The sequence below is a fragment of the Anser anser genome (genome assembly GCF_964211835.1).
Source record: "Anser anser genome assembly, chromosome: 1".
Taxonomy (NCBI): Eukaryota; Metazoa; Chordata; class Aves; order Anseriformes; family Anatidae; genus Anser; species Anser anser.
In genome coordinates this window covers 172,731,291-172,749,919 of record NC_139720.1, presented here as the reverse complement: position 1 = coordinate 172,749,919, position 18,629 = coordinate 172,731,291, and the positions used below count along the sequence as shown (strand labels likewise).

Here is an 18,629-nt window from a genome sequence, read left to right as displayed (position 1 = left end):
AGGACAAAGGTCTAAAACAATCATCTGCCCTTCTTCACTCTTCCCTATAGTCTGTTCACAAGGAGACTGCCATTAGGCACACCACTGTTGACACCATCATCTTTTATATGATACTTCTGATGACAGCTATTAATGCACCATCAGTAGGAGACTTACAACACTAAACATCCATTAAGCAGCTACTACTTTCTAGCCATCCGGAGTTTCTCTAAAACAATCAAGGAAACTGGCAGAAGTCCTAGTTTGCCATCACGTACAAACTAAAACAATTTGCATTCATCTAAAGCAGCAAGGAATAATGCTTTCATGATGCTAATCAGGGAGAAATACTCTTTAAAAGCAGATTAATTTTCAGATTAATAAATTACTTAAGATCATATGTGGAGAGAGACTATCACTCAAACTTACATAAATGGATGAAACAGCAACAGATAGTACTCCATCCAATGAAAAAATACAACCAAAAGGACTGCAAACCAATAAACTAAATATGGTGGACTCTCAGTGTGGATATCACTTACTGTCTGACAGTATTGGGCAAGTCTTTTGCACATTAGTTACAAGCCATGAGAGAATTTTTATTCCCCAGACTTTTCTTAACGTGGAATATATGATTTAGGAATCATTTCAACACATTATGTCCCTATTTAACTTCCAGATGACATCATTTTATGGCACTGCTTTAGTACCGTAACAGATTCAGAAGGCTGATAAAAATGCTTATAACCATAAGGAAGGAAACAAAGAACAGGAAGAAGCACAGACAGATGAAAAGACTTGCATGTACACTTGGGGAAAACAAAAACACGCAAACAAAAACAACAACCAAACAGCCCAACACAATGGCAGCTAACACAGAATTAAGAAATATACAGATAGCAACAGAACAGACTTCCGAAGCCATATCAAAGCTACGTTTTTATGCAGTGTACTCAGAAGGAGTACTATATTCAAACTGCATGCCAAAAATACCAAGCATAATGAGGCAGCTCTTGTCAAAGTCTACTCCTAAAAATTCCAGATTGTGATATTCTAAAATATATTATTTTCTGAATGAGTTTCTTTATTTTGTTTTGAATTTTTCAAAGTTTAGGGAAAGGTTATTTCCACATGTGAGACTCTTTGCTTGTGTTCACGTCTGGATGTGGAACCTAATTAGGAAAATTAAAATACTAATATTTTCGTGTGCATCAAAATACCTCTTCTAAAATCCTGTCTGCATTTATTTTAATTTGAAAAGGAAAGAGCTTAGATTGTTGCTGGGAAATTAATCCTTGCTTTCACTCATTGTTTTGGCCCCTCAAACAGAAACTTAACTTCTGAAAGGTTAATTTTTACCATAATTGCTATAAAGAGGCTGCCCTGTAAAAGAGGCTTGTTTCCTAGTCAGACAATGGCTTTATCAGAGAGCTTACTGTCCAGCCATTGAAATGTTCAAGTCAATGTCAAGTTGAAATACCATCACACTCATGCCAAGTTAATGAGAAAGAGTGTTCAGGCACTTACTGGAGCTAAGTATCTTACTTTTCTCTTTTACAAGCTGTTTGTGAGCCAGCTTCACATTTGATACAAGCCAAAATTGTTGGGAGACAAAAATGTGTGACAGCTTTGTGGCTGTATAAGGAAAAGCACTGCAAGTAACCATTTTTAATTCCTGCTGGAGAGCAGGCAAATCTGCAGAGAAGGATATTTTAGAGCTGTAACTTTCATAACCACCATCAGTCACATCACAGTGTGTATTGTCTTTCCTTTACCAACCAGTAAGGCTGACAGTTTTTTTGTCAGAAAGTCAGCTTTGTTGCTGTCACACTCTGTCCTTCGTAAGCCAGACAGGGGACAGAGAGAACTGGGTTGGTTAGCAGTGCAGTCTTTCCTGGTTCAGGGGTGAAGACCTCACAGTGATGGTCCAGAGCAGTAGATCTGATCTCTTATCCATCGAGATGTAATGGCAGAATGACACCAAGTCCATTTTGTAAACATAGCAATTGTCTTAGTGGTAAGGTGCTGTTTTTTGTAGGCTTGGGTGTTTTAGGGAAGTGCTGGGGGATGAGTGTCCTTTTGACAATTCTGTAATGGGAAAAATCCTAATTCACTATGCATGAGCCCAGGTGCTAGTATTTGCAGATACTGCAGTAATTTTGACTTCACAAGAGCCAACCCATGCCATCTTACAAATCAGTCTTCAGAATGATAAATTACCCTCCTCCATACTGAACTGGATCCAGGATGGAGCAGACTGCACAGGAAATTATCACTCTTTAAAAAATCTGTCTGAAGTACATTTTTAGGATGATGACAACTAAGACATGCTACATTATCTGAAGAATATATCAGAGACACTGCAGGACTTGAATTGCTCCTACTTTTCATCCAAGAGCTCTGGCCATAAAATTTTAAATGTTAAAGAGTTATGCGTGTGGTCAGATGGATACAGGTATGACAGCATGAATGATGCAATAAGCTATTTCTTCTATATGTTGTATAAGATTAACAGAAAGCCAAATGTTTTAAAAAAATCAAATGACATCAGCAAGTTTTAGAATTTTGGTGAGATTCCTCTGAAAAGTATTGTATACTCTTCATCTTCTGTCATCACAAACAAACAAACAAAATGTCTTTTAAATAATTTTAAGGTAAAAACTTGGAGGACAAAGGTTCCCTTTTTCATAAGTAATCAAGAATCTATTACACCAGAGGTCATTTAGGCTTAAAGAGAGAGAAAAAAAATAAATCTGTTGCTAGGAATCTCTATTCTAGGAATCTATTTATTACATAGAGAAGAAAATGAATGATTTTCAGTCATGTTCGTCTTAAACTTTGCCAACATTTGTTTACAATGACTATGATGCCCAGGAGCAAAGTACTCAGAGAGGAGAGTCTAACTACTTGAGTTTCAGATAGTATGTTTAGCCCTGTCATCCTTCTCACTGAGGGACCCCTGGAGAGATCTGGAGAAAGCATTTGTGTAAGTCACGCACCATGGACAAAGCATGGGACATTGAACTCCTACCTTACTAACATATTCATTATTAAAACATAAGAAATTTCATCCACACTTGAAGGAAAGCAACCTTGCAATGCTTAGGTGAATTTGGAATGAGCTGTAAAACTATTTTTCACATTGTATGTTTTAAAAATTGAAATTGATTTCTTAAGTAAAGGGAGGTTTACTTTTTCAACTTTAACTAAAAGTTCAATTCAAGAGAAACTGCTCTGCTATAGTGGAAAAGATTAAAATGAAGAATGATTTTGTTTTTCTTTAGAAAAAAATATTTTCTGGTTAAAAAAAAAGAAAAAAGATAAATCTTCACAGAATAAAAATGGGCAGAACAAACAAATTGCATGCAATTTGCACAATAAAGACTTGCTCTACTAAGCTGAATAAATGAAGCAATCAGCTTTAAGAAAGAAATCTTTCTTACCAATTAGACAGATAATTTTCAACCCCAGAGAATTAATTTGCCCCAAACTGTACTGCATGCGTGTCATCAACCAACACCATTTTTCAGTAAATTCAGAAGAGTTTCATCATGTTTAAAATAGACATTCTTCTGTATTATTCTGAAAATGTGTCAGGTACTTCTAAGTCTACAATTTTTATGAAGCAATGATTTTTTTTCATTACACATAGCTAATTCCTGTCTATTGTTAAAACATAGCTAAACTGATTCATTTTATTGGGAATGTATGTATGCATCCAAATATACATTCAACTTACACATTGACAAAAATAGCACTTATTCATGCATTAGTATGTATTCTGAGTATCAGAAGAAGTAAGGGATATTCCAGTGTCAGAGGACACAACTGAAAGCACACAGAGTGCATTGTACTGTGGCTAAGATACACAACCAGTTCAGACTTCCAGATCAAGCCTTCATACAAGTCTGTGTATGACTGACAGTGTGGAGTTGGTGGTCTGTTTGTTGGTAGAAGAACTCATTCTAATGTGATTTAAGATAAGAAAGAAATCCGATTCTCCAAGGGGCTCTGATTCACTTAGATTGCTGTCTACATTGTACAATGTACTGGAAGTAACAAGGAAAGAGGAGAGATGCTGTTGTTCTGACACTCTCTGTACTAAATGTGACCTATATGTCCTTTAGTTTAAAGTTCTGATTTCAAGTTCAGAGGTAAACTCTGAATGTCAGAGGGATGCATGCATTCACCTTTTGCTCCAGGGATCCTACTTCCCCTGAGGACCTCATAAAAATATTTGCCCTGTTTCAACCTTTCATTTTGCTCAGCAAAGATCCATTGAAAAGGTATCTGTATCACAGCTGCACTCCAGTGTCAGCCAAAAAAAAAAAAAAAAAGTTCTGCAGAGCTGCAACTCACTGCACTGAGCTGAACAAAAGCTTTCTTCCTCAAGAACTGCAAAGGCTCTGCTTCTGACAAAAGCTTTCTTTCTTTCCCAGCTCTTTAGGATTCAGCATCATGATTTCAGGGATGGTTGTAGACATGCAGAGGTTATGTGGAGATTTCTGAGATCTGAGATTCAGTTCCTGTTATATTTCATAAATCACTGTGCTACCTTTCTATGATACTTTTATTTTCAAGTGGAGTTGTCAGCCTGCTGAGATAAACCTTTCTGGAGACTGTGGCAAGTAGCATGTTGCTGTGGGATTGTGATAATCAAATTCACTATCACTTTCATTATACAATCAAAAATTAATTTCAGGTTTTAGACAGATGAAAATTTAAAGGTGTTTAACACTGACCATCATTTGATCTGGCCTCTGCAAATGCTGTGGGTCTAGCCCCAACAAATGCTGCTGCTAGATTTCTAGCCAAAATCTAAGCAAGGTTTGAATGAAGTTAGCTGTAAATGTACACCAACCCTTTCCTGAAAGATGAATGGCAGTTTCTCACTCATCACCCTTTAAAAGATGTATTAACCTGTTACTTCCTAGTAATACCTTATAAGTTCCTTCTTTGATCATTTTAGTAAGCACAGTAGGATGAATCTCCTGTATTTTCAACACCAATAAGTGTTAGTTAGGGAGGATTTCTTTTACTTCAGTTTAAACATTTGGAATGTTCCTGACTGTAATGTTGATTCATGCAAAAGAATAAACCAAGCATATCTACTTGTTCTTTTTCAGCACCTTAAGTAATAGAGAGCAAAATAATTTGAGAAACATGCTCATTTTAAACTTGTGTCAAGAGGCTAACCTATACTAGCTGCAATTTTAATCACAGAGTATACTCATATTTGTCTGACTTTATGAGGTACATGAAGTATAGGGCCTATTTGAAAGAAAAAAAGGTCATAAAAATGGGTCATAAGAAACCAAATGTTGTCCAAATGTAGCAAGCTGTTCAGGTTTTCACAGAAATATTTGGAGAGAACAATATTGAGTGCTTATAGTAGAAAAGAAATACAAGGAAGGCAGAAACAAAGTTCTGGTGTAAAGATTAATGTGGTGCAAATAAAAAATAATTAAGTTAAGCAAATGCATCTTAGCCTCATCACATAAATAGCCCTGCATTTACTCTTAACATCTGATTTTCATTCCCACTTTTACAATTTCAAAGTTAGAAAATACAGCTCAAAATTTGCGGCACAAAAGACTGAGGACTTATTCTTCGAACCTGTTAGTGAAGAAACAGACTTCAGGAAGCTCACATTTAGCATGTGTTGTATTTTTTTCCCACCTAATTCATAATATTAGATTAATTTATTTTCTTAAGTGCACATGATCTATTGAAGTGTCCTGCAAGTACTTCCAATACATTAAAAATGCCAAGGAAAGCATTTGTGTGTGCAACTGAAGTCTCTCATATTTGACTTCTGTTTTGTATCCTAACAACTACCATAACCCATTCCTTATCGTGTGAGAATGCCAGTGAAGTGCGATTACAGCTGGTGAATTGCTGGTAACAACCCCGACACAGAACCTTTGGGGGAAGGATGCACATGCAGATTTACCTCGAGTAGGGACATCAAGGGTAAAACAGCCTCGTCTAATAGCATAACACTGTCCATAATTCATATTGTCCATGGGTGGCGAAAGGTACGTCCAAGCTCGGTAGCTATAACTACTGTAGCAGTGTGAAGAAAGTTTTGTTTTCCAGTGAAGAATAGCTTTTCTTAGTTCCCAGTGATAGGCTAGCTTTGAATAAGCTGCAAGATATTTTCTGATATGTTTAAAGTATTTAAATTATTGCTTACCAGGCTTTGTGCTTTCAGTAGGAACCTTGATACAATACCAGACACATGAAACAATTTGTTATATTCATATAAAAGTTTGGACTCTATATTTACCATTCCATTATTGAGTTTTCAGCTGGAAAATTACAAGACTAGTTTAAGCACAGCCATACTGTTTTGATGAAGGAAATGATGTTTAAAGTATTCTAGGGAATATGAGGTAAAAGAGATTAAAAAAAAAAAAAAAAGAATTTTAAATAATACCAAATATGAAAGGAAACAAAATCTTAAAATTAAACTGTCACTAGAAGACTGCTTTTTAAGTTCACTGTCTTCATTAAATTCCTCATGAATAGGTCCAAAGGCAGAACTAAGTATATGTAATTCACAGTTGACAACACAGAACATTGTTTTTAAGAAAGATTTATTTTTGGTACAAAAAATCTTATTCTATCCATGTCAAATCTAATGAGTATGCCGTAAAGTTTGACAAAAACACATACAATGGTTTTCTCCATCTCCAAATTATTGAGTTATCTGTAATGTTCTGTGTTTGGGAAAGTTATAAGTGATTTATGGAAGGGCAATGTCTAATTAGTACCTGAAGTTGTACTGTGCTGCTGATTCTAGTTAATAACACTTCCTAAGTGTGTTCAAAGTCATTTAAGTAAAATAAAAGCCTTCAGAAATGCATTGGAGCATTTGATGCCTAGATACTGTAGTGATAAGCAAGCTATAAAAGCTAAAAATAGGTTAGACAGATTAGACTGGCAGATTAAACAGAGAGAAAGAAAACATAGGCAAATAAAATACAGGCCAATATGAAAGACAGACAAAGACATTGTTCTTGTCTTTCAGATGGTACAATCTCCAAGTGGAATTTCACATGTAAGTTACATAATAGACAGAAATACAAATATATTATACGTGCCATGCTTGGTAATCTAAAGAAAAAAAAAGACCAAGCTGGAGTGACAGTATCCAGGAGTTCACTTTTTTTTTCTTTTTTTCTTTTTTTTTTTTCCCCCCTCTGCCTTTGCACACTGCAATGATCAAGGTGTTGTAGGGGAGCAAGGAGATTGCTGTTTATTTACCCTGCTGGGCATCCGGAGGGGATGATAAGAGCTCACCGAAACTGCCGAGTGACTAAGGAGAAGTGAATTACACCTTTCTGAAGAGCGACACAGCATGTGTCACCCAACCTCCTGGGATACTCAAACCATCCCACTATCAAGGAATGTGCTGGAAGTCCACACACCAGCAGTCACTGCAAAATCAGTAGTGATTTTCAGATACAAATGAAGGGGAGCTCCAGAATAGCTTGAGGATTACTGTTTATTATTATTATTATTATTATTATTATTATTATTATTATTATTATTATTATTATTATTATTGCATTTGTGAAGGGCCTGAACACTGACAGAGAAACAGTTGTGAATGGAGTGGGTGATGGATACACACAATGAGCCCCAGCTGTCCACTGGGTCACAGACCTAGCCTGCTTTAACCCTTAATGAGATACCCCTGGGGTCAGCCGCCTGATGAGCTTGGTTTAAGCTAACAAAAATTTGGTTGGGTTTTGAGGCAGGTACAGAATCTGCCAGGCAAAAAGGCATAAGTGAGGGAGAGGTGAGGGAAGCTCTGCTCGATAACAAGGAGCCCTCACTCTTAACATTTTTGTGCATCTCTAATGGCTGTTCCTCCCACCAGAGTGGATCTGTGTAAACATCCTCCCCTCCCCTCTGCTACATTGGGCCTCTCGCTGATCCCCCACTGGCAGCTGTGGCTCGGGAGGCAAACAGTGGTCATGCTGTTCTGTGCACAATGACAGGCAAATAAAAGAACAAACAAGCTTGGGAGATTTAAAATCCAGAGCTCAGGGACTTCTCTGAGTTTCACTGCGCCACTGTGATCCTCCCACTAAATATAAGAGCTGTTTTCTTCAATAAATGAAGCCAATAATAAACACCTCTCCTCCTGTTTCTCCAGAACCCTTGGGGAACCCCGTAATGGCAGAGAGTAGAAATTTGACAAAAGGTGTCCTGAGGTGGATTTTGAGACTTACAAGTCATCAACTGTTACAAACTGCCAAGAAACAGGAAATGGGATGTCTCATGACATCCATGGACTCTAGCCATTAAAAATTGTTGCATTAAATGCATATCTGAGCTTTATTTCAAAAAAATGCTTGATTCCATCAAACTATTTTTGAACCATAAAGGTTTATTTATAAGGCCTTTTTGCCTTTCATACCTCTCTCTGTTGACACTGACACAGTATCCTCAATTCGAAGTTCCTCTCCCTCAGCGCATGAAAATAAGCTTGTGCATTAATTAGCAAAACTAGATTTCAAAAAGCATTTTCTCACAGAATAATATAGTTGGAATACATTAAGTTGTAAATATAAAGTTGTTTCTAAAGTTGAAAAGGGCAAGGCCAGGTGGTAACTGCACCTTACATGCATGGTCAGAATAAGTAAATCCAGTAAGATGTCCTGTCCAGTCCTGAGTGTCTGTTCTCAGCGGGGTATAACGATGGATGTTTTATATATATAGAACCGTACAAACTGTCATAAGTGTACTCACAAGAAATAATAAGTGATTTTTAATCTGTGTGCAGCCCAACATTCGAAACCAAACAATTTGACCAATTCTTGCTCTCCCCTTCAGAAGGATCTATCTACCCTGTCAGACTAAAAATCATGCAAACCTTGTTTAACAATAAATAACGTTTATACTACTATTAGATTACACACCATTTAAAAATGAGCTGAATTTCTGTCATATCTTATATTTCATCAGCAAAATGATTTATCTAAATCTAAACTGCAGAATTCTTATTAGGAAGCTAAATGTGAAAGTCAAACAGGGAATTCCAGATTGTATTCAAAGAGAATTGGCAATTAGAAAAGCCATCTTTGACTTCCTACCTACGCGGGTAGAAAAGTCATTGAGAGCAGGTATAGAACTTAGGCATTTCAGTCATTTTTCTGATCAGATTTCCAGCAATCTTCTCTCTAAAATACTTGCAAGGGAGTTGGGGTGATGGAAATGGAAACCAATATCAAGAAGGATGTAAAATACCTCCAACACAGTAATTCTAATGCTTATTTTCAATGTTAGCTCTTTGTACACTTATCAGCACACTGCTCCACAAAGTTAGTGATTCTGGTGTAGTTAGTTATGTTTGATTGCAAAGTGTAATTTGGATTGGATTTGGAACCAATAAACTCTGTATGAGTATTCCAGCTCCCATAATGATCATTCACAGAATCTCTGTTATCAGTGGGAACATGTTAGTTGGTTGCTTCATTTTGCAAACAAACAAACAAAAACAAATGTGTTTTTAAAATCTGCAGTATTTGTATGACAGAGATAACACACGCACAACTAAAACTACAATATTATTGAGATAAGCTGGAACCCTGTAGAAGCTATTCACACAAAATTGTGGAATGACTTTCTGAAACACACAAGTAGGTAAGTTACTTACCTGAAAAGGAAAAATGTAAGCCACACCAAATATATCATTTTACTTAAATCAAAAAATAAATGCACACACTCAGATTTTAAAAGTGTATTCTATACAAGATTATTAAATATAAGGATATGTAATATGAAAATATGATAGGAATTATTGATTTTCTACATATTTAGTCTCTTTGCCAGTAATTTTGTAACTATGTATCCTATGTTTATGTACTGTGAAAGGACAATGAAATTTACCTTGTTGCAGTTTCATTAACTTCAGCATTTATTTTTTTTTTCAATGATGGAAAAAGTGGGCCTTATGTCTTTCATTATTATTAGAATCATATTGATTATATTATGGTGTTATAGACAATATAACTGGCAGTGTGGTTAATGTTTTAGTCAAGGAAGAACTATATCTTCACAGAGAATGGTTTGACTGTCCATTAACACATTTGAAATGCTGGTAGATTTTTAGTTTGCACTCATGTTTATGCTTGAGTCTGATTTTTATCTGGGAGGTGATGAGAAACAAGTTCCTGGCTCCTTCTCAACCTCAGCTCCCTACCCGGTCCTTACCAGGCATCTCAAATTCATATTTCAGAAAGGGCTTTTCATGAGCCCAGAGCAAATGGATGTTCCTAGTGTTTGTTCTTCCCACTTCTGGTCTTCTCCTGCAGCCAGCTTATCCTAAGGAGACTGGTGTCACACTTTGAGTTGGAGGGAATTGCTTGAAAGTCTTCTGCTTTTTGTAAATAGTATATCATTTATCACACACATCAATCTTTACCCCATGTATATTACTATCAAAAAATGATTTTTGTTAATAATTGATGTTACATTAAATAGGAATGGGTGAGGTTAGACTTTATTGCAGTTGGCAATGACTGTCGCTTTCGTTTTTTGTTTTCATTACACCTTTCATAATCTTACATGTTTCAAGGCCAATCTTCTCTGATTTCCACTTCAGTTATAGCATTTCTGACATTCATATGATACAATATGGACTGCAGATAGCTTTTGATTTACAATTTTCTGTCAGCTGCATCTTCTTAGTTTTGTTTACTACCTGAGATACTTTTTTTTTTGTTATTTCCTGAGTTACTTCCCCAGTGGGGACTTGATCTTGAAACACATACACACAACTGTCTTTAATTTGTTAAACATGATTGTCTGTAGATTTGGTGCCAACGCAGAATAATGTTCTGCAAATGCAGACAGCAAGGGACATGAGATCTGACTTGACAGGAAGCTTTTGAAATTGTTGTATATATAAAAAGTGTCTGTAATAAAATAATAAATCAGACAATAACAATAATGGATGATGGTGTATTTAATCTATTTTAATGATAAATTAAGTGATAACCAAAATGAATATTCTTTTGACATTTTAGCATATATTCTGCTGAAAATTTGAAATGATGGATAATTTCTCTCTGATGCTTTTTATAAAGCTTCTACACTCTTTGCACCTCTTTCTACAATCTTTATCATCCCTCTCACCATACAATACTCAAAAATGTCATCTCAAGATAACCTTTTGTTTGACCTTTCAGCAGATAAATATCCTCTAAAGAAATCAAACTTATATTTTCCAATTTTCCACTTTCAAATAATCAAGAGCCAGCAATATACAAAAAGATACTGTTCCAGATTTGTTCTTGAACTCAAAACACCAAATTACCATTTGACACATTTTAATAATTTAAAACAATTTTTCTTTTCATCTCGAAAATATCAGTTAAACACTGTCAATTATAATGATGCCAAATGACATATCCTAGTTCCGTTGATGACAATGATTATTTTATAAATGCATACCCATTTTTATGCATTTATTAATAATATCTTTTAAAAATGAATAAGCATAGGAACAAGTCTATTACTTCCAAATACCCAGCATGAAGTTACATTCTGGTATCAATATATTGTCACTGAGAAAATCTGCAAAAAAACTGTGTTGAGCCTGTAAGGCTGGACCATACAGGTCTGGTCCTGTTTCTTTCCTTATTTTAATGGCTGGAAAATATGTAATGTTAATGAAATTAGTAACTTTAGATCAGTGAAAGTGGTAAAAGTCTGGGGAGGCTCTTAGTCTCCTAAAAACCTAGCTGGAAGAAGGGGAAAAATAACTGAAAGTAGCCAAACTGATTTAGAAGTGGTCCCAACTTACACAAAATAAGAAAGCCGTGTAATTGCTTAAAAGCTGACTTTCTGGAGAAGACGAAAAGCTATACTAAAGAGCTATACTAAATCTCTCTTCCCATCTCCTCCATTCCAATTGACTTCAAAGCTATTCTTCATAAGCAACACCTCTGAACTGAAATTCTGTAACTTCAATATTTTCCTTAGGATTAACTTTTTTCATGTAATTGGAAAACCATATAAATGTTTATTTCTCCATTATATTTCTAGCTGTATACAAATGAAACAAGTTTCTCCCAAAGCCCATTGAAAGTTCTTGGAGTCTTCTCTTGACTAAAAAAGAAAAAGAAAAAGAAAAAAAAAGAAAAAGAAAAGAAAAAGAAAAATTGAAAAAGAAAAAGAAAAAAAAGAAAAAAAAAGAAAAAGAAAAAGAAAAAGAAAAAGAAAAAGAAAAAGAAAAAGAAAAAGAAAAAGAAAAAGAAAAAGAAAAAGAAAAAGAAAAAGAAAAAGAAAAAGAAAAAGAAAAAGAAAAAGAAAAAGAAAAAGAAAAAGAAAAAGAAAAAGAAAAAGAAAAAGAAAAAGAAAAACTTCTGTTTCATACATGAAACTATGAGAAGTGAGTAAAGACTGGATATAAGTAGGACTTTTTGAAAGATCCCAACCTAAATGTCTCTCATCACAGAGATCATGGTGGTCTTATGTCAGAAGAATCTTCTGCTAACAAGATTTGTGTCTTGGTTTAACAGATGGGATTAGCAACAGTGAGGGATAAGGAAACAACAAAATGCTGTTCCAATATTAATTACTTCCTTTGGTAAATCAAGGAGCAAAAGTGGACTTTCTGCTTAACAGGATCCACACCACTTCATCTGTCCAATCTGGGATTGCCAAAGAAAATGAGGTATTCTTTGAGAGTATCACTGAACTAAATTAATATTAATGAAATGGCACACCCCGAGAGAGTTCAGATGGAGAGTATGGAGAGAGTCACATACATGAATACAATGACAAAAAAAAAAAAAAGTGTTCTGCATTTTGGCTGCACTATAAGTTGCAACAAACTGTATGATGACTCCAACCAAGGCTGTCCCCTTGACATGACTAATAATGCACTAAAACTCACAGTGTTTTCATTTCTCTCTTTCAGTTTATCTGTGCCTTGAAAGTCAGGATGTCAAATCAGGAAAACCCTATTCACAGCGACCCATACATCAGACCAGTACATCATTTCTTCTTTCCTACTTTTAGATTGTAAAAACTTCTGATAAACAACTTAAATTGATTTTTCAGTTAATGCACATGCTAGCAGATACTATTCTCAGCAAGAACTCTTTGTCCTAGACTCAGACGGAAGTCAGGCCCAAATGCTTTTTCAAGTTGAGTACTGATAAACCTTCACTGAACTAGTGAAAACTTCAGAAATGCTGGTCTTAACACTTTTGATCCTTAAACTCCCTCAAATGTAGAATGATAAAAGGTTTAATATTTGAAAAACATTTTAAAATCCTGTCAAGAAAGAAAGTATGGATGGCATCCAGGACCTTTTTTTTAGAAAAGTGCAGTTACAGCCCTATAACTACTGTGATTTCTAAGATAAGGGTGATTCAGACAGCCCTCCCAAGCTGTAATACTTCCTGTGCAATCAAAGAACTGCATAGTCAGACTTGGAAAGACATTTAAGAGACTGTACTCCAATGATTTTAATGGGGCATACACTCCTAAGTACTTCTGTGGGTAGGACCTATAGTGCAGAGTCTGCCTAACCTTAGATATCACTAACTCTTCACATTGACTTTATAGGAAACCCTGGGGAGTAGGACGTCTGAAAGCTTACTGCTGTTTTAAAAATAAAGCAGGTATGTAAAAGTGGATGCTCTCGCTTTTGCTTCAGTGATTCTGATAAGAGAAAAAGAAAGTCTTGCTCCAGCCTTCATTATGATTTTATGTAAATTATTTTAAGTAAGGATTCTTACCTTCTGAAGCACAGGTATTCTAACTTTGAATTACTTGTTAAAGCTAGTTTATCATAGAATGGCTTGGGTTGGTAGGGACTGTAAAGATCATCTAGTTCCAACCCCCCTGCCATGGGCAGGGATGCCACCCACTAGATCAGGTTGCCCAGGGTGTCATCCAGCCTGGTCTTGAACACCTCCAGAGATCCACACTGATCTACCCACAACCTCTCTGGGCAGTTTAGCAAGCTTCTAAGCTTCCACACTGAAAGCAGACCCACGTGTGTTCCAGTATCTGGAACACACCTTTAATTACTTTATAGTGTTCTTCTTTTTCCATCTACCTACACATGGATTCATTATAGAAAAAAAAAAAACCTATCTTTCATTATGAAAAACAAAACAAAACAAAAACAAACAAAGAAACAAAACCAAGCAAACAAACAAACAAACAAAAACACAATATATTGGAGAATCACTTATTTAGATGAGAATTCTACATCACCTGCAGGCTGGTTGGCTGTTTAGCTGTTCTGAAATGTTACTCAAAAGTCTCTAAAAAGGACTGCCTATACAACAAGAAAAATCTAAAGAGGGTGCCATGGTGGATGATAAAGAACGAAAACTTAGGGTAAATTAACTTGTACAGGATTTCACATTCATTTCTATTGAACCTTGCTCTTTGTATTAGTATTGCATTTTATAGGAATTTTTCATGAAGGTACGTCCTTGAAAATTGTCTCATCATTGTGCCTGAATGAGTTCTCAAATTACAAATATGTGTATATATATTTGTGTAAATATATTTACCTTATATTTACACAAATATTTATATGTTTACATATATATCAGAAAGCATTCTTTTTAGGCTAAAATTCTGACATCAGGTTTAGACAGTAAAGGAAACCACAGAAAACAGAAACCTCAGTCCTGAATCCTGAAATGTTACTGTTCTTTGTGAAAAAGCTCAGCTATTTACAACATGAGGAAAGGCACAAAAATATACCAAGCAGCTTTTCCATAGACAAAATGAATAACACATCTGGCTTTGATATTCATGCCCTTTCCAGCAAATGGCTACATTATGTTAGCATTATCAAAATGTCTATCACTTTACATATATAGATTTAATTTAAAACAAGGCTTAGGGTATAAATGCATTGTAGCTTCAAAGACGGGCTTTTTCAAAATTATGGTATGAGAGCTTCCCATGGTTTCCATGGAAATGACCTTTCACTATTTCCATGGTAATGGATCTAGTTTTATATATTTCTCTTTTATGAGACTTTATTATACCAACAAAGCTAACATCCAGAATACAGTCCTTAACTTACAGGTGCGAACTCACTGAGAGAAATAATCCGACTCCCAAGCCCCATGGGTGCACTAAGCTTTTGTATGTCTTTTTAATACTGTGTGAGTAACAGAGTTTTGATAAAGAGCACCTACTGCATATTATCAGTAGAGAAATGCTAGTATATTTTGCTCATTGCTGTGTTCCTAAAGGAGTTTCTAGATTCATCTGTTGCAGTCTTTTCCAGACTGCTCCGCTGCTCCCAAAGGCAGAACAGCTGGAAAACAGAATGGATTGCGAGCTCAGCATCTTCCATAAATTCCAGGCTGTTGATCACATCTTGTTGTGAAATAAATATTTTGCTAGTGCATTTATTGAAAATCTATAGGTCTTTGAAATTCCATATCCATGGGCTCGCTGATCTCTCTTTCAGAATTTATGCTTGTTTTTTCTCTTCCTTTTTATACTCTGTTATCATTATGATTATTGCTGCTGTCACTGAAAGCTAAAATCCTCTTCTTCACCCTGGAGACAAAAAGAATGGAAGCAATGGATTCAAAGCTGTAATACTGAGAGCAACAGAGCAACCGAGGTAGCCCTGTCTTCAACATCCTTGACACCTAAAGAAACCCACGTAGGCTTAAGGTGTTAAGTGCCTCAAGGTGTTATGGGCACGACACTGGGACAGGACTGCACTGCTACTGAGGTTCACAGATAAAAATCCATACCCTTCAGAGTTACACTCAAATAAGATAAAATTTGGAAGAAAATTCCAGAAAAAAAAAAAAATCAATAAACCATGAAGCAGATAACTTTCATCCTCAGTCATATTAAATCCTCATTAGGGTTTAATGATGAAGCAAATCCCATCCATTCAGAAAAAGTAAACAAAAGAAACCTGTGAGGAAACCCTTACAGAGGTGCAAATTCCTTAGAGAAGAGAAGAATCAGTGAGATTCTCATAAAACTGATTGAGCAACTTAGTCCAACTCATAGATAGCTGGTGATGATGCACAAGAAAAAAAAAAAATCAAAAAAAAATCTCCAGCCTGACATTCAGATTTGAGTTTTCTGGACTAGCACTTAGAAAAATACCATTTTATATAAAAAGCTAAGCACAAGTCCAACACAGGTGGCTGCATGACAATGATTGCAGACAACAAAGGTAAAAAAGCCATTTTTCTGCACAAAATTTAAATTTAATGTTTATTTATTTAAAAGAAGCAAAAAAAATAATAAAACAAACAAACAAAAAAAACCAAACAACTAAAACATAGGTCAAAACAGTTGTGGTCTTGCTTTTAGAAATGTCCTAAGAATTAAATCCTTCACCTCCTTCAATGGAGATAATGACCATCATATAAATCATTTGTCATTAAGTGGTCAGCTGGTATAAAAACACATATATCACTTTACATTACTGTTAAAGAATAACTTAAATGATAGGATCATTAGCATCATTTATGCTTTTTCTTAAGGTATTCCAATCACAATGACTATCAAGTCTTCAGCTTGCCATCCCTGGAAACATTCAGCTCCATCTGATTTTATTCCTTATGTATTTCTAAATGAAGTGCATGATAAGTAATGCTTTTTTTCTGTAGATTTAATTTGCAGCTTTTTTCAGCTAAATGCTAAGGCTGGAAATACTTAGACAGAACACTCAAAGAAATAGGAGGCTTGAAAAAAATGACTTCATCCAGCTTTAGATCTTTACAAGGGTACGTGCCTACACATACTTGACTCATTTTGCCTTTATAATCAACAGTTAGGGTTAAATTTGTAGGAATGACTTGGGACATCTGCTTTAGGATGGAATGAGATAAATCATGCCCCCAAATTGTTTATTTCTGTCCACTAACTTTAAAGGGTGTCTAGCTGACTAGATCATTCAGTCAGATGAATTTAATCCAAGATAACAGCAGAAGCTGGCAGCTGATTATTCTAGATGAAAGCATTTATTTCTCAGAAACTATTTCTCTTATATAGCAAAATATTAACTAGAATTAATTAATAAATGATACTAATAAAAACAAATGCAAATAATATTTTTGCATGCTAATAATAGCGTGTCATACGCTGTTGGTGGCAAAAAAAAGGAGACATCCTTTTTATAACGAGTGTATTTAGTATGTTTTTTATGTTTTGTTCTTCTTTTTTCTTATGTTTCAACATAAGAAAAAAGAAGAACAAAACATAAAAAAAGCCATGTGGAAATAAAACAAATATACAAAGCAACACACAGACTTGACCCTGTTGAAGTTTTCTCGTACCCCTGTGGTATGCAGGTCTGTCACCACAGAGCTGTAGGCCTTGTTTCAGAGATCTCTATAAAATGAAGCATATAAATTGCAAAAATAATTATTTTACAACCATGGCTTAAAAATACACATGGAAATAAATACTAAATACACTCGTTATAAAAAGGATGTCTCCTAACTTTGTCAATGAACCATACACAACTCCAGCTCCTTCCACCGCTATCTCCCATAAAGGTTAGAGTAGTGAAAATCTTGTTTGCAAAGAAAAAATATTCTAGGATATAGTAGTGACGTTCTTGTTTGCAAAGAGAAAACATCCCAGGAGGGTAGGTTCTGTATCTGGCTTCTGTGATCACACTCTCTTTTAGTAAGGAATGTATCATTTTTTGGCATAAAATATGACATCTCTAATCTCTGTGTTTCAAGTTTTTAACATTAAAATAATGAATTAAAAGCTAAAGGAGGGATGATGTGATGCTTCTGGAACTGGATTCACTGGTGGGATCTTTCTCCACTACATTTTCTGATCCATCTAAATAGTTTTGTAAGTGGTTAAAGTACGCCCCATGTCTCCCAACTGTACAAACTGTTTTAGCCATTTGGGTTCAGAAAGGATTATGTTCTCCAGTGTTTTTAATTAACATATTTCTGGTCATAGTCAAAACACTATAGAGCAATTTCCATTTAACATTTCTCATGTATCTGAATTTTAATCCACCCACTCCTTTTGATAAGACATTGAGTAGCGACCTGAAAATCATGCTGCAAAGCAGTTTGAGAAAGAACTTGGGAAAAAAATGTATTGTTAAAATCTGTTAACCCTGGTAACCAATTTAAACTTCTAATGATGTAACAGACCCAGAACTAAGACTCACATTGATTAGCTAAGGTTTGCAAAACTCTCAAATATAACTCACTGTATAGTTATATTTACAAAAGAAACAAGCTATAAAAAGAAGAAGGAACAACTTTGCCACATACTAGTGGCAAACAATGCAATAGCTGTGAAACTTTATGATAGGATATGACATGTATTTCTCCATACATTTACATTTTAAAGTTTTAATGAAAGCATATTGTCAAGGAATGCCAAGACCACTACGTATTTTCCCTTTGCAGTGCTGTCACAAGATTCTGCTTCATGTTGCAAGCAAGAAAACATTTTGTATTAAATGCAAAGTGAATATGCAAGAATGAAATTGAACAAGTTCCTTCAGTGTATCTGCTCCCTATTGGAAATCTAGTGGAAGCCTTCTTCAAAGACAAAAAATGTTTGCCTTCATTTCTTATGAAGCAGGCTCTTATCAGATTTTCAGACACAGGTGGCTAGAAAGTTTCCTCTTTCTTCAA

The 18,629-nt window shown here is 35.3% G+C and overlaps 1 protein-coding gene across 32 annotated transcripts in view; it reads right to left on the bottom strand.

Moving 5' to 3' along the window:
* The window catches only part of PCDH9 (protocadherin 9), an 803,467-nt gene that overhangs the window by 748,965 nt on the left and 35,873 nt on the right, over positions 1-18,629 (bottom strand). The window contains exons 3-4 of one of the 32 annotated variants that reach the window (XM_083820650.1): positions 17,292-17,346; positions 15,532-15,543 (exon numbers count right to left, since the gene is read on the bottom strand). The exons of 30 other annotated variants lie outside the window; for them this stretch is intronic. In XM_083820650.1, coding sequence (XP_083676776.1) covers positions 15,539-15,543; positions 17,292-17,346 — 60 coding nt within the window. In that variant the 3' untranslated portion in view covers positions 15,532-15,538. Of the gene's footprint in view, positions 1-10,949; positions 15,544-17,291; positions 17,347-18,629 lie in introns of those variants that run through there. One more of the 32 variants, XM_083820652.1, reaches the window with a different exon arrangement.